Source organism: Gobius niger (genome assembly GCF_951799975.1).
Source record: "Gobius niger genome assembly, chromosome: 8".
Lineage (NCBI taxonomy): Eukaryota > Metazoa > Chordata > Actinopteri > Gobiiformes > Gobiidae > Gobius > Gobius niger.
Window position 1 is genome coordinate 32,297,156 of NC_136859.1, and position 16,152 is coordinate 32,313,307.

Below are 16,152 nucleotides of genomic sequence, written 5' to 3' on the forward strand. Positions count from 1 at the left end.
TTCAGACGACGCCGTGTTCCTGTCGTGTGATTACTGAATAACTGCTCGAGAACAACCCGCTTTGGTTTATGCTGTTCCCTCACTAACACTGGGAGGCTCTGATCTAAGGCTGGTGAGGGCCGCCTTTACGGTTACTGATGTGTGGAGCCAATGAAGGGGAACGTTTTGATTCATCTCCGTTTGCGATTGAGAGGAGTCATTTTATAGAGCTTTTCACGGACACGAATCGCACGAGGCGCTTCGGAAAAGAGACTAGGGATTCATGCGCGTGGGCGGACCGAGGCGCAACTGCCAGTCTGTGCCACCAACTCACGCAGGCGCCAGGTATCCCCACACAGTCTCCCATCCTGGTGCTGCCCATAGGCCCAAACTGTTCAGCCTCAGAGATCAGACGAGATCAGACGAGATCAGGTATTCACGAGGTGGTTTGGCTGAGTTGAAGAAAGTAGATGCTAGTTTTATGTGGAACTTCTCAATTAGGGTGACCAGATGACACCGCCTGAGGGTGTATTCAGACCTGCACTGTTTGGTCATCTTTAAACGTCTTTAAACGGACCAGGGTTCATTTCAGAAGCCCCTTATGAGAGGCCTGGTTAGAACCATGAGGCCGTCCTTCTGTGGACCCACCACCTGCAGGAGGAGCCATAAGGGGCTGGTGCAATGTGATTTGGGCAGCTCAAACAGCTGCCCCCACGACCCGGCAACGGACAAGTGGAAGACAGTGGATGGATGGATGGATGGATGGATGGATGGATGGATGGATGGATGGATGGATGGATGGATGGAGGGTTCATTTCGAACGCTGGTCCGGACTTTTTATGCAGGTGTGAATACAATAAACAAATCCAACTTGAGAGACTCGTCCTGAGGGCCAGGAAGCTGACCAACACAAGAGAGTTTCCGTCCTTGAAAGAAACCTTTGAAAGCACTGTCCTCATCCAAGCTCAGAAAATCACTGAAAATCCATCACATTTTCTGAATGGTGAATATGAAATTCTTCCATCAGGAAGACGGTACAGAGCACACAGGTTCAAGAGCAACAGATACAAGCTCTCATTTCTCCCCAACTCTGTGTCTCTTCTAAACAAACTGAAGGATAAAGAGCAGGTGAAGAGGCGTCAGAACTAAGATGAACTCAATTGTTTTATTGTGATGTACTGGTTGCACTGACTTACTGAATTCTTTTATATGAATGGTTGTACTGTATGAGTGACAGCTGCGGGCAATGAGCCCAAGACAAATTTCCTCATTGAGGACAATAAAGTTTATCCATCCATCCATCCATCCAAATGCGGATCAAAGAACCAGACCGAGACCCACTTTTTCAGGTGGTCTCGGTCCGCTTCCAAACGGACTCTGGTCCAGTTCGCTTCAGGTGTGAATATAAACCACTGTTGATCCCAAACAACTCCAGGATACATGAGCTTTTTTGGGCTTAACAAGCCACCGTAGCAAGGCCTTCGCTGCTGCTAACGCTAATACTGGATGGATGCAAACAATGAGCCGTGGACAGACTTGGAGCAACGAGGAGACACTGACTCCTGGATATTTGGGCAGATGTGCACTAACACAACTGCTAGAAAAGACACAAAAATGTATTTGTGTTCAGCGTGTTAAGCGAGAAAATGAAGAGAGAAAAAAATCACCAAACTTAAATGAAAGTACGAGACGCATTCAAGAAGAGTGGAGGAACAAGACCAACAGTTTGTCCCGTGGCCATAATAGAAACAAACAGCTCTGCGGACAACCCTTCATCCGCACAAACTCCTCTTCCTCCAGCTACTCCGGTGAAGGTTAATGTTAAGTGGTTTAATAATAATAATAATAATAATAATAATAATAATAATAATAATAATAATAATAATAATAATAATAATAATGCATTGGTTTTATATAGCGCTTTTCTGGACGCTCAAAGACGCTTTACATTGCACTATTCATTCAATAACCACAGCTGCCCTGGGGTAGACTGACAGAAGCGAGGCAACCAATCTGCGCCATCGGCCACTCCGACCACCACTCACTACATTAGCTAGGCTTACTGGTGTTCCCAAACGGTCTCCCATCCAAGTCCTGCCAGGCCCTTCCCTGCTTAGCTTCCAAGATCTGACGGGATCGGGCAGAGCAAAGGCGGTATAGTTTAGTCTCTTATCATAGGAAGCGTCAAATATTCATTTTTATTTCATTTGTTGTGGTCCTTGCTGTCCAATGGGAGCCTCGATCATCACACACGTGTGTTTACAAAATGTAGATCTCTTCCTGTCTGAATACGAACTGCACCAAAGGAAAAAAAAAAAAAGAAGAAGTACGCTTCTGATCCGGAACAAACAAGTGGAGCAAAGGGCTTTTCTGGTCTGGAGGGTGCGTTCTTGGCCAGTGTCCAATGAGATTCAACCGCTGAGTACAATCTAAATGTAGCGCTGGGATCTGTGGGCAAAGCTGGTTATCACGGACAGAGAGAAGACACAGCTCTAAGCACGTTTGGAGTTTCTCTCTGTGCAGATCTTTGTGGCCTCAGAGGAACCAGCAGCCGTCTTCAGCCATGTCCACGTCCAAAACAAAACAGGTTCGAAGACAAGATATATGAAGAGTTGAGCGTGACCGAGTGTTCCCATAATTGATAATAAAGGCGTTCAGAGAAGGAGTGTGACAATATATCGATTTTAGGATAGATCGCGATATTTTGTGGGACGATACGATACTTTTTATTTTGATATCGATATTTTTGATGATGCATATTTATGAGCAACATCATGCACATTAATGAGGCAGCAGTGCTCCACTGTTTTCACAGTCAATAGAGGCCAATAATGATCAAGAATTGAGTCAGGACAGCAGGGGGCAGCACTACAGTTTTAAGCACTTGGACCAAACACGGTCACACAAATAAATTACTTTTAATGATGGTTGATATAATTATAAAGAAGATTAATTTGGGGTTGATGTATTCCTTTTTAAATAGGACTGTGGTTTCTTGTTTATTTAAATGTAAATGAAGTCCCTGACAGATCTATAGACCCATTTTCAGTGTGTAAGTCAGGGATCATTTCTAAACGTGGTACAAAGCACATGAAAAGAAATGTGCATGATGAATAATATGTAGTATGTGAAAATAAAGGTTAAATGTTTTTTTTTTTTTAATCGTGATGTATCGCAGGTTATTTTTGAGCAATATATCGATTATCACAGGATCGGCGTATCGTGAGATAATCGTTGTCGTAAGCCATGTATCGCATATCGTATCGAATCGAGAGGTACCCAGAGGTTCCCACCCCTGGCTCCGACTGTGATGGCCTCTAATCAGGCGATACCTACTGGTAAAGACGGGGTTCGGGTTCATTTTCTGGACAATTTGAGCTGGATTCGGGACCGGTCTGGTCACCCTACCTCAGTGAAAAACACATCATAGCTCTTTTACCAGCGGAACTTTACATTTGGCAAAACCTCGTGGATGAAGGTGAAACATTTTCAACTCTAAGGTTACTGCACTCATGTCCGTGTTTCGGTTTAACAAGTCTCAGCCGGATGAAATTTCATTTTCATATCGGCTGTCAGCGTAATATCACTATTTCTCGCCCATGTATTCTATTCATGTCTGCTCCTGATCTCTGCACTCACAGGGCCACTCTATTAAATTCTATAAGAGACTCTGCTCCAACACAATTCATCCCCGTTAATACAGTCTAGAAGTACGACGACCTCACATTAAGGCATTAGAAGAAGCAATACATTCATGCAGTCCCTTCAATGTGGCTTGATTTAACATCTCGCCACAAACAGCCTGAGCAGATCGCAGTTAGCGCCTGACTGATAGCGTCCTTAACCTTCCCAACGTTTATTAACGCCTTCAATCAGCAATCTCAGGCTCGAGTAGTGTTCCTCATTAGAAAGCGTGTGTGTTTTAATTGGATCGCGCTACAACGGGGTTCCGAATGGGGAGGCCCGGGACGTAATTGGGCCCACTTGTTCTCGGCTACGTTGTTGAGCGCGACGATGAATGGTTTTTAAATACTACTCTCCGAGAGAGACAAGAGCCGCACTCCCAAGTATCGGGCGACGCTGGTGCCCGGAGAATCTTCATTTGCATGATGCGGCTGAATAAAGAGTGATTAGGGAGACAGCTCCAGTGGCGCGCAGCTGCGATGAACTTTGGTTTGAACGGCGTTGTTCTGAAATAAAGCAGACGGCGTTTGAAGAGGGTTTGAGGGAAGGCGACGCATCTGGGCTAAATATGAAAGTAAGTGTGATCTCAGTGCGTGCGTGGGTTTTATTTTAGGAGCGTCGACTACATTTGGCTTTGTAAGGTTTTCATTTTTTGGAATAACGGTTTTGGACTGGAGTATCAGTGATGCAAATCAGTTGTTTTTTTTATATACATATAATTTTGTTCATTGACAAGTCAGAACAATAAGTTACAACTAAACAAATGTTTAGTTGTAAAACAGGATTTTCTGTCCTATACAATATAGTACCATGGCCCACACAATCAAAAGGATAATCTATAAAAACTGGAGCATACTTTCATGCGATCGCACTCTGGGCCCAGCCTTTGCTAATCCTCCTTTGTTCTCCTTCAAACGGCCTCCAACTTTAAGGGACAAACTAGTACGGAACTACACACCTGCCAACAAGCCCACAACCTTTCTAAAAAAGCCTACAGGTACCTTCAGATGTGGCTCTTGTACTCATTGTTCACACATCAACAGAACTACCACCTTCACTAACTCTGACCTCTCTAAAACATACCACTGTCGCTCATTCGCCAACTGCAACTCCACTTATATCGTCTACAGACTCAACTGTATGTGTGGAAGCTTCTATGTTGGACGAACCAAACGCAAACTAAAACAGAGATTCGCTGAACACAAATATGCCATCAGAACACAAAATCTAGACTATCCGATGGCTAAACACTTTAAAAACAGCGGCCATCTAAGTCTCAACAATCTCAAAGTAATGGTCCTGGAGGAGATCCCCTATGACCGGAGGGGGGGTGACAGACTCAAAAGACTCCTACAGAGAGAAACTTTCTGGATCGAGGCTCTGCAAGCCACCAGCCCCCCGGGCCTAAATGAGGAGATAGATTTCTCCCCCTTCCTATGACATTCCTCTCCACAGCATAAATTCCTGGTTTCGCAAGTGTGACTTTTTCGGTCTGTCTCTCGGTGTTCTCCGTCTCCTGTTCTATTATGGTGTCATATGTAAGCATTAACACACTGATTGTCGTCCCCTCACTAGTGCTCTTGTGAATACCTTTATGAACGATTTTTCTATACTCCGTCATTATTGAACTGTTCACATAAGTTGTTTTCTCCCGCATGTAAATGCCTTTTAATATGCCTTTCAATATGTCCTGTCCACATATGCAAGTAGCTTGTTGAATGTTTTTCGATGATCTTATGTTGCATTATTTTGCTACACCGGGTCACGTGATACCTCACGTGTGCCCTCTCGGGTATTTAACACACCTGTAAGCAATTTCACTCACAAAGATCGCCCTGATGAAGACATAGCTGTCGAAACGCGTTGGCGTTTTTTTATCTATTTTGTCCATGCACCAATAAAGGATTTTTAATTTTTGCTACTCCGGAGTGCCTCCTACCCTTTTTTGACTGCCTTTGACACGCACAGCCAGTCTCTCTTCTGTCCTCATGCACTATCGGCTCCTTGGAAGAGCACCCGTGAGTTTACCAATACCTATCACACCTATGGGACCTCAGCAGCGCTCATTTTCTATTTTTCATTTTCTTCAACTAAACAAATGTCTTTGATTTTTTTTCCCCCTTCCCCCCCAACAAACACCCATAACAAACAAACAAAAACAATAACAACAAGAAAAAACGATGTAAAAAAAAGACGAGTTTTCAAAATCCAGAAGAAAATTTGTAAATGATAATAATAATAATAATTTAAAAAGAAGCCCCAACCCTCCCCCACACCCCTGCGGTCCTATATAAGCTTTATGACAACCCATCTCCACTGTTAACCAATAGCCCTCCATCAGAAATGGGAGCCAAAATCAGTCTGGCATAAGGGATAGAATTTACAATCACAATTACTTCACTAAAGTCCTCATCGGACTGAGATCGACAAACTGATAAACTGTCTGCATTTTCTCTTTTAGTTACTTTTAGTCTTACTGTGGTGCTGATGTATTGTTATTCAAGTCTTGTTTTGGGGGGAATGTTTTTTACATGGCTGATTATGGCTGATTTGCGAGGTGCATTTACTTTCCACCACACGCTCCAGGATCAATTGTTGTGTAGGTTTTCTGGTGAGAGAGTCCATCAGCACTGAACAACCTACTGAAACTCTAAATTCAGTTGATCCTGGAGCGTCACAGGGGCCACTGTGATGGAAAGTTAAGGTGCCATGCTGACCACTCAAACAGCCACCGAAGAAAATCACATCAAAAGTTCCATAATGCACCTTTAATAGAGGGATAGGTCCATACAATTCTGATTCACTGTTTTCCCTTGACAGTAACAGTTTAAAATTGTTTTAACCATTTTTTTTTTTTTACCTCGGTTTCCACATTTCTTTCCCTAATTTTTGCTCATATTTTATAACTAATATCATTCCTATTTCCTCATTTAATCCCCATTTCCCCCCCTATTTTCGCACGAGCCCTTCACAGTACTTGATCTGTTCATTTCAATTGCCTTCACCACAAATCCGTCGTATGTCCAGATATAGAGGTTGGCTTTACTCCGGCTCGTTTTCCACACTTTACAGCCCGTACATTATTTTAATTTACAACAAATACCCAAGGCCAAGGTGTTCAAAAGGAACTGCCAAAGAACCACCGTGGAACACGCCTGCGTTAAACCAGGCAGTTCATGGAAACACAGACTACACTTTGATTATGACAGTCATCAGTGAATGGTAATCACAAAGGAAGGAAATTTGAATTAATTTATGAAAATAGATAAATAATAACCTGGAAATGATGATACTGTGGACCATAATTGCATTTTGATTCAGCGTACCTCGCATTTGCATTTCAGTGAGCATAAATAATGATCTGCATAAATGATTTACAGTTTACAGTCTGGGTTATATTTGAATAGCGTTTTGTCGATTTTTAAAACGCACAGCCCTGAATTGAACATACCTGTAGCCACGCTGATGGACTTCTGCGAGGGGTAGGCCGGGGAGATGTCGGAGGCCGAGGCGATCTGGAAGTTCCCCTGGACATCGGTCAGAACGGTGTCGTTTACCTGCGAGCACACAAGCACACGGAAAGGATGATGATCATTTTCACATATGGGTCGGCCGCCACAGAGTCCAGATCTTCATCACGTAACCACGTAACCATTTGGGTTAAACTGTACCTTAGTAGCAAAGTTATACAATTCCAAAAGGTCAACATAACAACATGTTTAACATCCAAAAACCTGTCCACCGTCATGTATGTTTTGCTTTGTTGGAATGATACTTCTTATACTTACAGGGCTTAAAGTATTCTGGCCGGGGGCCGGATTTCCGGCTTGAGGCCTCTGGCACAAGCAAAGTGTATGTATGTATGTATGTAAGCAGACTGCAAATTATTTGTCCCGTTTTTCCGCGCATTTGTGAAAAACTCGCGTTTCCCGCAATTCTTACGGTCCTTGAATGCATCTCACACGCAGCCTCGCTGTTACGTGATTCCTCTGAAACCAAAACAACTGCCACACGGATGCTGTAGCTACTTTTGTTATGGATTAAGTTTTGCCAAATGGACGCTATGACCAGACGAGTGAGAATCGGATAAAGAGGCGAAGAGCAGCAGGTTCTACGACTGATCCACAGTGAGTTTATTTGCTAACGGGGTAGCATCACCCGCGCTAAAAATAATAAAATAAGTTAAAAGGGTTAAAAGGGAAACGTAACGCCTACACACTGAACAGAGCCTCGCACTGTCACAAATACCCGATTCGAGTGGAGTCTATTTGTTCCGCAAACGATGCACACAGTGGCGTGAACGCGCACACGTGTCAGTGCGGCCGGTGTTGACCCACTGGACACAAGCTGAAAGTGGCTCCAGGTCATTATTTTACAAATAGCTCCAGCCAAATCTAACCAACAGCCTGATTAACAAACATGTATGACACTTAATCCTTTACTTACTAGATTATTTTCAAAAAATATTACACTACATACTTGTATTTTACCTCCCATATATTAAGTGTTTGCACAAATTGGAAATACATTAGGTCCAAATGCAGAGTAAATGTGTTATAAAAAAGTTTAATAAAAAATATTGGCCTAGGCTACATAGCCTCTAAAGTTTTTTTTTTTTCTCTTTTAAAGTACTGATAAGAGCACCATTAAAGTACCGGAACGATAAGGAGTATCGATAAAAGTCCTGGTTGAGCCACAGAATGTTCAGGCTCAGGATTTTTTTTCACTTGAAGCCCTGTACTTATATAATGATACTTTTGACGTGGGGGCGTGTAGTTCTTTTCTTCTTTGTACTTATTTCCTCCATATATATATAACTACAAATGTCCACTACAGAGGACATTTTAAAAAACTCAAATACCAAAATTAAAGTTAAGTTAAGTTATACTTTATTAAGCTCTGTAGAGAAATCTCTGTAGAGAAATTTGTTCTCATCTTGACTCAGCCTCAATGTCACTGGGCGAGCTGTAGGAGCAGTGAGCTGCCAGCATGGACTCATCTGGAGTGGAGCCAGGCTGGTGGTCAGAAACACCTGGCTGGAGGATTAACCGTGTTTAGGACACTTAAATATGCAAACATTTCAATCCAAAATTTGCTCCGTAAAAAAGTTTGATGCATTTACTTCCCATAAAATGTGCTCGCATCGAACATTTTCCTTGATGAAAAAAAGTAAGTTAGCAAAGCCCCACCTCTTTACATTTGGTATAATTGAAAAGCTCTAAATGTCCTCTGTAGACGCCAAAAGGAGCTCATTCAGTAGTATGTACTGGGTGGGAGATGTTCAGGTTTGGAAATGTTCTCTGCGGAGGACCAATTTACATTACTGGTAGTCAGGAGGATATGACAAATGAAAGAAACAAGAGCCTTTCGATTCTTGTTTGACAGATTTTTGCCCTTTCTTCCTTACAAAAGTGTTCCAGAACTAAGACATTTCTGGGCTGTCTTGCACACGCTGCTCTTTGAAGGTCCATCCACACATCTTTAATGATGTTTAAGTCCTAAGACTGTAAATCCCCACGGTCATTCCTCGTGGATTTTGAGGTGCTTTTACGATCATTGCTTTTAAACTTCAGCTTTTTCTCAGATGGGTGTTACGCTTTCCTTCAGAATTTGTTGAATTTGAATTGAATCAACTCTTCTCTCTGCCCATGGAGTGTTCCCTGAGCCACTGGCTGCAATACAACCCCAAAGGAGGATCGATCCACCCCCACCATGACTACTCATTTGTCTTCTTTTGAAAGTGAAGTCAAAAAATAGAACAATTGCAATCCGTCAGGAGAAGTTTTCAGTCTAAAAATCATGTAAACAGAAGTAGTTTTGCTGACATCCCAAAACTACAGTAAGATAACTGTGTTTTATAGTGCAAAAACCCCAAAAGAAGTCAAACGTTAGGATTGTTTTAACTCTCTGCCGGATATCCACACTCCTCCACACAGACACAAACAGCCCCGCCAGCCCCAGAGCAGACTCGATGAGATCAGAGGATCAGAGTCATGTCAGTTTGAGGAAGTGGACATGAACAACTCGGACAACAGTGCAGGGAACGCCGGAGTGTTTCCAAAAGGGGATGGCTGAACAGACACGCTACAACTGTTAGCGATGTGTGCCCCACATTATAGAAAATGTTACAAAATGAATCACACCGACGAGAAGTACAGATTCTGATGGTTTTACAGTTGTTAAATGTATTTCACAGTTTCATTTATGTTGCAATTCATTTTGGGATGTTTAAAATACTTCAAAACATGAAATGTATTAAGATGAAAGTTCTTGAGTCTGCAGCTGAAGCGTTTCGCCTCTGATCCAAGAGGCTTCGTCAGCAACACTAAGGTTTCCGGCGTTCTCCCTCTCTAGCTGATCTCTGCTAATTACCTGCCTATTGATCTGTCCTGGGCTGTATCACCACCTCATCAGCATTAGCATTAGCACTAGCATTAGCATTAGCATTAGCATTAGCATGGCAGAGCCCTCCAGGTACGGGCTGCTGTACACAGGGAACAGATGAACTCTCAGACCTCCATTTAGTTCATTGAGTGGCTTTGAGGTGGACAGCTTTCCCTACAGTGCTGGTAAAGTCTTTCCTGTAGCTGTTGATTTGTTTCTACAATACAGAATAAACCACATTTGTGTTTGTGGCTCAGGGTTTTGCCTTTATGATTAACATTTTTTTTTCCTCAGTGTGTTCCCCGGTTTGAAGGATTCTATGTTCTCCAAACACTCTCTGGGGTTTCTCCGAGACGCCGGACGCTAGAGGGGAGGGACTTGGCCAAGCTAACCCTTCCCAAGTGGTCCTCATCTAGTCCATGTGAGAGTTGAAAACCTCAGTGTTGCTGACGAAGCCTTTTGGATGAGATGCGAAGAGAGGCGCTTCAGAGGCAAGGGCTGGCAGGCAAAAGAATTGAAACAGCGTCTTGATGACAGCAGTAACATGTTGCAGGAAATACAGTTTGCTGAAGGTTGGGCTATTTTACTCGTTATCCAGGACGTGTTTAATTGAAAAGCAAGTGCAGTCTTCCATGATACTTCCCATTCCTCCATCCGACAAAGTGCTAATATAACATCACACAAGTACGGCGGAATCACAGCGGGGAGCTCCAGAAATAGCCCCGACCAAGCTGATCTGGCCCTGAACTGTCTGAGGCTCAGTGCAGCCGGTAATAGCGCAGAGCCAGGGGGACGCGCATCTAACACAGATAAAAGGAAGCACAACTGGGCTGCTCTTGTTTAAAGATAAGTCAGTGCCAAGAAATGCAGAGGAAAGACAGATGCACCGACATTATCAGGGACCGCAGCGCCTGTAGAGCGTTTACTCAATTTGCGCCGCACTGCGACTGGAGCGCACAACGGCCTCGGGAAGTCTATTCAAACAAGCAAATAGCCTGTTTAAAAATGCGCACGGCATTAAAAAGAAGCGTGCGCGGGGAAGATGGTTCGAATCTAGATGGAAAGGCTGGAGGCTCGTGACCGTGAAGCTTAAAAAAAAGTGTCCCCACAGTGTCCCAGCAGGAGGACTTGCCTATGTTTGTGCCGGGATGAATTTGATCGATGGATGGAGAGCCGAGCTTCCCCACGGCACCGCGAAACTCAAGGACCACTTTCTGCTAACTCGCCATACGGACAAAAAAGACAAGTACAAAAGGAGCGTCTCAAGGTCTTACAACAGGGGAGTTTATAAAGGATTTGCCCATTTTGCTATCTTTTTGGAGCACTTCAACATAGTGGTTTTCAAGCGGTAAGTTTTCTGGGAAAGGCTGACGACGGTTCCACGCGGTGTTGTTTTTGGCTGCCCTCTCAGTTTCAAGTCTTTTGGAAGAGTTTTAGTTTTGCTTTCAGTTTGCTTCGTGATGGAGCCCATTTCCTTCCTCCTCAAAAGGCCTTGCTCAAAGAAGATAACACACTTCTACAAATGCGATCTTTATACGCCAAGCACGGAACAATCAGGGAGTTTGAGAGGGTCGTCCTCCGGAAATTTGAAACAATTTTTATTGATCATTGATCATTTGATTTCTCATACGAGCAATCGCTGTTGTTTACTCCAACCATTTTTGCCGGATGTTTTGGTGAATTGTGGGCAACAGCAGATGATTCCGAGTGATAGTTCTATGGCTTAACATCATTCTGAGGGTTATGTGTATAATGTTGCAATGCATCAATGTCAAAGGTTTGGCACACAAAAACACACTACCTTTCTTTCACTCGTGTAAGGTGACACCATTTAAAGTGCAACTAAACGGGCGTGGCAGAGCCGTTCCCCACCCACAAACAAAAGTCAAAAAGTGCTGAGAAAGGGGTGGTCTCGGAGGCCTAACGCGAAGTCACACACAGTCGCACATACGGTGGAAAACAGGACACATGAGCTCCACAAAAGCGTTCTCTGGATCACAAGCTGCAAAACGCTGCTTGTTTTATGAAAATCCGACGTATATTTACGCCAAAAACCTGCTGTAAAGACGGCGGTGGAACCCGCAACCCGCGCATCACTAGTAACAACTATCCTACGAAAAAAAAATAAAGATCGCCGCTGGTAGACGACTCGCTCGCTGTCAGTGACTGCGAACATGAGCTCATGAGCTTAGGCGGCGTGTGCGCGACGCGTGTCCTGGTTGCTACGTGACGGAGGCGGAGGCGTGAGTGGGCGGGGCCACAGAGGCAGAACCAGGGCAGAACTGATGACGTTTTGTGGACGCCGTGGACACACTCTCCTCCAATCGCAAAATATCAAATGTAGTTGCTGCGTGAAACCAGTAGGGGCGCTAACCCTGCGGTTTTAGACACAAAAGTGAGATTTTGAACAAGTTTGCACCAAATGTCAACATATTGACTGGGACATGTAGCTAACTCTATTCAACAACCATTTAGAATCAGCAAAAAAAAGTGGATTTGGTGTTTAGTTACTCTTTAAAGATGTTACAGAGATGTTTCACATTGACTACGACTGATTAAGCCAGATCTGAGTAGTCTAAGTGTCGTGGGCCGGAGAAGCGCCCACACCACCCAACACCACGGAGCTCTACAGAAATGCTCACATTTCTTACACTGCCATAAATCCACGTAATGACACACTTAAAAATAGAATTGAGTTGCCTGAGTGCTGACACGACACCACAGCCTTAGGTCTTCTCACAGTCATCCAGGAGCCGGGGGCGTTTTCAGATTCTAAAAGAAAAGACTTTCTACTTTCATTAGTAAAAAAAAGTTGGTTTCTAGCTTGTTTCGTTCTTCCGTAATCACCAGTTGCATATAGGTTAGTTTCACTGAAAACGCCAGTTTCTGAGCAAAAAGGTGAGAGAACGAGCTTTTTGTAAAAAGAAACACATCAAGCAGAACATTTGACGCTTTGACTTTGACGCTGATATTTTTTGTAATGTAAGGAAAAATACAGGCAACTCACACATGAACAGGTTTTGGTTTTCGTAGTAAGAGGCTCAATCCGAAACAATCAAATTGTAGCCTCTAAGCACTAACACTAGCAACTAACTCCTTAACCTTTCATGGGGTCAACTGTTAGACCTCTATGCAGTTAGGGAACTAGAGCTTCAGCAGCATTTGAACAATCCGTCCGTCCTTAAACAGGGGAAAGGGAAGTGACATCACCAACAGCTGCTTTTCTTCTTCTTTAAAGTTATTGGTGGAGTGCAGGCCAAACAAAAGTGCATGTCGCCCCCTACTGTACAGTGTCCAACAACAACATAGTGTCCAAACAAAGACATTTAAGGAGAAAAATAAATCCAAATGATCCAAACATTTCCCTTTAGTGTTATTTTATTTCAACAGCTGTTTCATAAAGCTACATTATGCAAATGATCCATGTGGCTTAACTTTCTACTAAATGAAAACAAAAGCATTTAATCCGTTTACTGAGTTTCCTCTTTAACACTGACATGTGACTGAGCTGTGGAGACGACAACATGGATTTTGTCACTTTTACAAAGTTTGGCTTGTGCAGAATCTTAATTTTTAATTATTATTATTTTTATTATTAAATGTGCTCCTGTCAATCAACAGTGGTTGCGCATGAATCACTCGAGGGTGGGGGCGAGGGGGGTGGGGGGATTTGGCGCAGTGGCTTGTGGGATGGCACATAGCTCCTAATCACCAGTTAGTTAGCATCAGAGGTCCCTATGCTAAAGTGGCCATGATAGTTAGCATCAAGGCTCCTTTTCCTAACTACTTCCTAACTGACTTACAAATTCGGAGGCAACTTGCCATGGCGGACGCTGACGCACATCCGGTTTGGCGTAAGAGCTCTTAGCAATCTGCCTGTTTCGGAAGCAGCCAGAGTGTTGGAGGAGATGACAGTGGTCATGGTGAACGAGGAGGATGAAGGAAGCAGACAGGTGTTCGACCTAAAACAGCCACCGACAAGCACGCTAAGGATGCCAACCCCGAGCCCTTGTCCGGACATAGTGGTGCCTTTCATCACAGCGCATATGAGAGAGAAGCAGTTTGTTCACTAAAGCAAAAAACATTAGCATCAAAGAAACTGTTCTGTTCGATCTTCTCCTACTCTGGTCGCCATCGTCATTGTCTGAGACCACGGTCAGATCAAAAGAAGTAGCCGCGGTTTCTACTTCTGCTACCTGTGATCGGGCCTCCAAAGAGCACTGTTGAGCTGACTCAGTAAAATAATGTCTACAAGTTCTTTACATGGAAGTTGCATAAGGCTTTACTGCACCCGTTCCCACTGAAAAACATAACTGACGTCAATGAGTTAATGTTGCTTGGACTTAACTCTTGATCTCACACAACAGACCAACTGCATGAACCCTAGATAAACTGAAATGCCTTTTTAAGAGTTCCCACATGTTTATTATGCATTTAGAAGGCAAGTTTTCTCGTGGCTTGGTCCCAAAAGCAACTCCCCTGCCTCTCCATTGTGTCCCGTGTCGACCCTGGCCGGGTCCAACAGAAACCGCCATGAGAAATGAATGAGCGAACCGCATCAATCTTTGAACACTTTGACGGAGCTCGGAGTTTCTCGGCTGAAAAATTCACGACGCGCAGACTATGATCAAGATGAGGCTTCACCAGTTACTTCGTTGAGCTCGGATGCCCCGCTGTCACGGGCTCACGGGCCGGGATAATGGCGAAACGGCTAAATAACTGAACCTGGATTCAGATCAATGGCCACGAGCGGAACAATTGATTTCTCAGTCTCTTTAAGGAATGCAATACCCGTTTGTTCGGTTCATGCGCGCCGTCTCTGCAGAGTCCAAGTGCACAGGGGATTTGGTCCTCTTATTCATTCTACTCGATTTAAAACCCTGGTGCGCGACTGCAGAGCTGGTGGAGCCAGAACCGAGATGTAACAAGGTTTTGAAGCAGACTCTGAGCGAAGTAAGAGGAGGCAGCTCAACCAGAAAGACGGCTTTTTCCTGGTTCTGCCTCCAAACTGTCACAGCCTGTTACCGTTGCCTCATCCAAATATATAAAGCAATTCATAAAACTGTACTCTCTGGACCTGCTGTTTAGAATATGTGCTGAAATGATGCAGTAGAACCATCTTCATCCTTGTCCTCTCGGTCTCCACTTCTTCGCTATACCTTCAAAATATATCGGGAACAGGGCCAAACTGTGCCTCCAAATATGTCCAGATGGTCACGGGTCTGTGCAGTTTTGGCATGAAGACAAATGGACATCCCATCATTTAATTGTGTTTAGTTTAGAAATATCAGCTGTTCAGATTGATGCATTTATATGGTAACGAAGCCAAACTTGTAGCTTGGCAACTGTGAAGAGCATCAGTGTGATTGGCAGTCATTTTCCATATATATTTACAGGATTGGAACCAGTGTTGTTTTTGGCAGCCCTTTTAGTTTTAGTCTTAGTCTTTTGGACGAAAATGCTTTTAGGTTTAGTCACATTTTAGTCATTTCAAAATGTGATAGTTTTAGTCACGTTTTAGTCAGACGAAAATTAAAAAGGGTTTTGTCAAGTTTTCGTCTGTTTCATTATAAGAAGTTATAATTGGCTATTGGCTTTCTATAGCTTTTGACAAACAGATGACACCACGATAGGCACTGGCAGAAGTGGTCGGCCGACTGTGAACAGGACTTTTCCCAAAAGCGCCCGCTCTCCTCGTCCTCTGATCATCGCCTCTAGATTTTTTTTGATTTTTTTTTTTTACCAACAGCGCTGTCTGCACATACGTAGCCTACATCAACGTGCTCTCTGCGTTCATACGCCACGGTATTGAAAACTGTCCTGAGAAAAAATAAAGTCCCTGTGACATGGATGTCAGACACTCCGAGGAGGATGTACGCGAGCAGTGACCGCATGTCACGGGGAGAGAGAGAGAGAAAGAGGCGCCGCTGCCCGGGCGCATCATGAGCATCATGATCGTGTGTTCTCTCACTCCGCGCACAAACTCTGTTTGTGAACGATCTGACCAAAAACTTTCTCCCATTTTTGTCTCGTCTCGTCTCATTGACTTAACTCGTAAACGTCTCGTCCCCAAGTCCCCAAAGAGCTCATTTTAGCTCGTCACCG

General features: G+C 43.8%; 1 protein-coding gene across 1 annotated transcript in view; it reads right to left on the reverse strand.

Moving 5' to 3' along the window:
• The window catches only part of LOC306967020 (semaphorin-7A), a 140,053-nt gene that overhangs the window by 59,593 nt on the left and 64,308 nt on the right, over nucleotides 1-16,152 (reverse strand). Inside the window, exon 5 of the mRNA XM_079561902.1 lies at nucleotides 7,115-7,220. Within this exon, the coding sequence (XP_079418028.1) occupies nucleotides 7,115-7,220 (106 nt within the window). The remainder of the gene's footprint in view (nucleotides 1-7,114; nucleotides 7,221-16,152) is intronic.